This window comes from Dromaius novaehollandiae, chromosome 30 (genome assembly GCF_036370855.1).
Source record: "Dromaius novaehollandiae isolate bDroNov1 chromosome 30, bDroNov1.hap1, whole genome shotgun sequence".
In the NCBI taxonomy this organism is placed as follows: domain Eukaryota; kingdom Metazoa; phylum Chordata; class Aves; order Casuariiformes; family Dromaiidae; genus Dromaius; species Dromaius novaehollandiae.
In genome coordinates this window covers 2899937-2903505 of record NC_088128.1, presented here as the reverse complement: position 1 = coordinate 2903505, position 3569 = coordinate 2899937, and the positions used below count along the sequence as shown (strand labels likewise).

General features: G+C 53.6%; 1 protein-coding gene across 1 annotated transcript; it reads left to right on the top strand.

Annotated features, from left to right (window-relative positions):
- The first annotated feature begins 1316 nt into the window (after nucleotides 1-1316).
- On the top strand, nucleotides 1317-2252 carry LOC112995964 (olfactory receptor 14A16-like). Its single transcript, XM_064499483.1, has one exon. It carries the CDS (start codon nucleotides 1317-1319, stop codon nucleotides 2250-2252), a length of 936 nt encoding a protein of 311 aa, XP_064355553.1.
- Nucleotides 2253-3569: the final 1317 nt, after the last annotated feature.

The window sequence follows — 3569 nt, the reverse complement described above, 5'->3', positions numbered from 1 at the left end:
GAGCAGCAGCTCTCCTGCCACATGCCCATTTCCTAAAACATGACAAAGGGGCTGGGAACAACCGCCCTGTGATGTCTCCATCTGGGAGGTGGTGTGGCACAGCTGGGTTAGGGGAAGGCCTTCCTCAGTGTGCCTCTCTCTTTCTGTCTTTGCCAGCCTAGGCAGAAGCACCAAGGTGTTCCTTGCTTCTCTCCCTGTCTGGGCTGCTCTTGTTCCTGCTCTTGGGTTTTCTGGGGAGGAAATTTGCTGCTACAGAGTCTGACACAGACCCTGTGGTTCCTGCTGCAGAGTTGTGGAGGGAGAGGACAAGGATCCTTTCTTGCCTTTGGGGCTCAAAGCAACGCAGGCTGTGGGGCTGGGCAATGAGCTGATTGTCCTTTCTCTAGACCCGCCTTTAAGAGACTTGACCCTCCCTGTGGTGTGCTGCTGGGCTGTGTGCTGCCCTCCAGAAGGGCACAGCTCTTCTGTAGGACATGTGTGATAGCTGAATGTCCCATGCAGAAGCCACAGAGGTGCTAAGGCAATGGCAATGCTGCTGCGGGTGGCTGCATGTGGGCAGCTGAAATAAGCACTGTGTATCTTTGGCTAGAAACTGAGTGTTGAGTTCTCTGTCCGTACCAGAGCCACATCACAGAGTCCTTCTTCTGATCATTGGAGCCTTGTGCTATGTCACACCCTCTCCATCACTCTCGGAACATCTGAGCTGAGACAGGGAGGTGGGTTTGGAGATCTGTGCTTTGCAAGTGGACACCACTGTCAGCACAGGCCAGGTTCCTTTAAGGGTAGCTTCTGGTTGAGATTGTCCTCTGAGAGAAGTGCATGCCCAAGGCATCTAGGAATGGGACTGATATGGAGACGAGTGTGTTGTCTCTGTCCTAGGGACCAGGGAGAACTTTTGCCTCTCAGGCCTCACTAGTCTTCACACTGAGAGCAGGGGAGAGGTTGCATATTCCTACCCTGCAGAGGAGACGGACAAACAAACAAGCTCCCCGAAAGTGAAGCTGTTGCTTTCGTGGTCAAAATGCCTCAGAACTGGAGGTGAAGAACTTATACTGCCCTTCTGCATTCGAGCAGGGCTGACCCGTCTGGAGCCCATGGGCAGAGGACCCTGCTCCTCATGGCAGACTCAGCCAGCACGAACTGGAGCTCCAGGCAGGGAGCTGAAGGAAGGTCCTGCTGAAAAGGAGTAAAGCAATGTGTGTGTGTGTGTTCGGGGTGTCTGTGAGAGCGGGAAAGAGTTTTGAACAGAGAAGTCTCTCCTGACTTGTCACTGTCTTTTCCTCCTTCAACAGTACCACATGCCTGGAGGGAGCAAAATGTCCAACAGCAGCTCCTTCAATGAGTTCCTCCTCCTGGCATTTGCGGACGCACAGGACCTGCAGCTCTTGAACTTCTTGATCTTCCTGGGCGTCTACCTGGCTGCCCTCCTGGGCAACGGCCTCATCATCACAGCTGTAGCCTGCGACCACCACCTCCACACCCCCATGTACTTCTTCCTCCTCAACCTCTCCCTCCTCGACCTTGGCTCCATCTCCACCACTGTCCCCAAAGCCATGGCCAATTCCCTGTGGGACACCAGGGCCATTTCCTACTCAGGATGTGCTGCCCAGGTCTTTTTCTTTGTCTTTTTCATGTTGGGTGAGTATTCTCTCCTCACTGTCATGGCCTATGACCGCTACGTTGCCATCTGCAGACCCCTGCACTACAGCACACTCATGGGCAGCAGAGCTTGTGTCAAAATGGCAGCAGCTGCCTGGGCCAGTGGTTTTCTCCATGCTCTCCTGCACACTGCTAATACATTTTCAATACCACTCTGCCAAGGCAACACAGTGGACCAGTTCTTCTGTGAAATCCCCCAGATCCTCAAGCTCTCCTGCTCAGGCTTCTACCTCAAGGAAGTGGGGCTTCTTGTGGTTAGTGCCTGTTTAGACTTCGGGTGTTTCATTTTCATTGTGGTGTCCTACGTGCAGATCTTCGCTGCTGTGCTGAGGATCCCCTCTGAGCAGGGCCAGCACAAAGCCTTTTCCATGTGCCTCCCGCATCTGGCCGTGGTCTCCCTGTTCATCAGCACTGCTATATTTGCCTACCTGAAGCCCCCCTCCATCTCCTCCCCAGCTCTGGATCTGGTGGTGGCTGTTCTGTACTCGGTGATGCCTCCAGCAGTGAACCCCCTCATCTACAGCATGAGGAACAAGGAGCTCAAGGAGGCCCTGAGGAAACTGGTTCAATGGGTCCAAAGTCAGCACCAATAACCATCCCATCTGCATCATCTCATCATTCCCAGCACCTCTGGCATCAAGGCTCTGCATTGTTCATTTCTGTTTTCTTCTTACTTTTCTCTGGTACATTCTTGTAAAAAGTAAAAAAAAAAAAAAAAAAAAAAGATAAAAAGTTTTGGTTTGTGCCACTTCTCTCTCATTTGAATCTGACCCAGAGACGGTGTTGAAGCAGGAAGCCAGGCTTCCCCCTTCATCAGCAGAGATGGGGGAACCTCAGAGCCTGCTAGTCTGAGCTCCCTTGAATGTCTTCAGGGCAATGGGGAGAGTTTCCCTTTGTAGTGTCTCTTTCAGCACTGACACCAAGGGAGCTCAGGAGCACAGAGTCAGGCTCAGACAAGTGCAGGCGGCATGATACTACAGATCTGGTGTCCATTAGAAGAGCTCAGCTCCCCTGGCCACAGTCAGGGTGTGATCTCACACCCCTCTCCTGCAAGGGTGGCAGCCAGGTGTCAGCATGGGCTGGTCCCTTCCCTCTACAGAGCTCCAACACTCACAGAACAGTGGGAGTGGAGGGGAGGAGGAGTCTGGATGCAGCCTGTGGGGACAGACCCTCTGCTCCTCAAGACCATCTGCCCACCGCCACAGACGGCATTTCCTCACTGCAGCCTTCATGGGAGGGGGCTGCAGCTTTCTGGGAGACATGTCCACCACTTTCTCTTTTCAGGGCTGCTCTCCTCACTTCCACACTGTCCTGCTGTGCTCTCACGTGTGTATATGGCCTCAGTGCTCTGGTGACGTGGTGCTTCCTTCTGCATTTCTGTGACCTCAGGCAGGACCAGGCGCTGGGCACCCTTATGCCAGACCTGGCCTGCAGAATAACACTTCCGTAATAAAAGGGGATCTCCCCTGTGACATGCCTGAAGTCTGGCCTTTCTTCAGAAGATGGAGTCAAAACTACACCCAAGGGATTGCACCACAAAAGGGCCTGCGGCTCTGCTTGTGAACTCCATGGGATCCAGGAGATGAGCTCAGAGTTCTCGGCTGATCTGTTAGGGACTGAGGGCTGGATTCAGGGTTCATCTGTCAGTGACCAGTGGAGATGGGGAATGGTGTCTGAATTGCCTGCCTGGGGCTGTCCCACAGGTGACAGTGCTGATGAGAGATGCCCATCCTTCTGGAGGGGAATCTGATCCCCCAGGAGAGCTCAGGGGATCTGCAGGGACAGCGTGTGCCTGGGGGGACAGTGAGTGGAGCCTCACAAAGTGAGGGATGGTCCATGGTGCAGTAACCAGAAGGTAAAGCACTAAATCCAGGTATGTATAGGGAAATGAGGGCTCTGCAATCCATGGA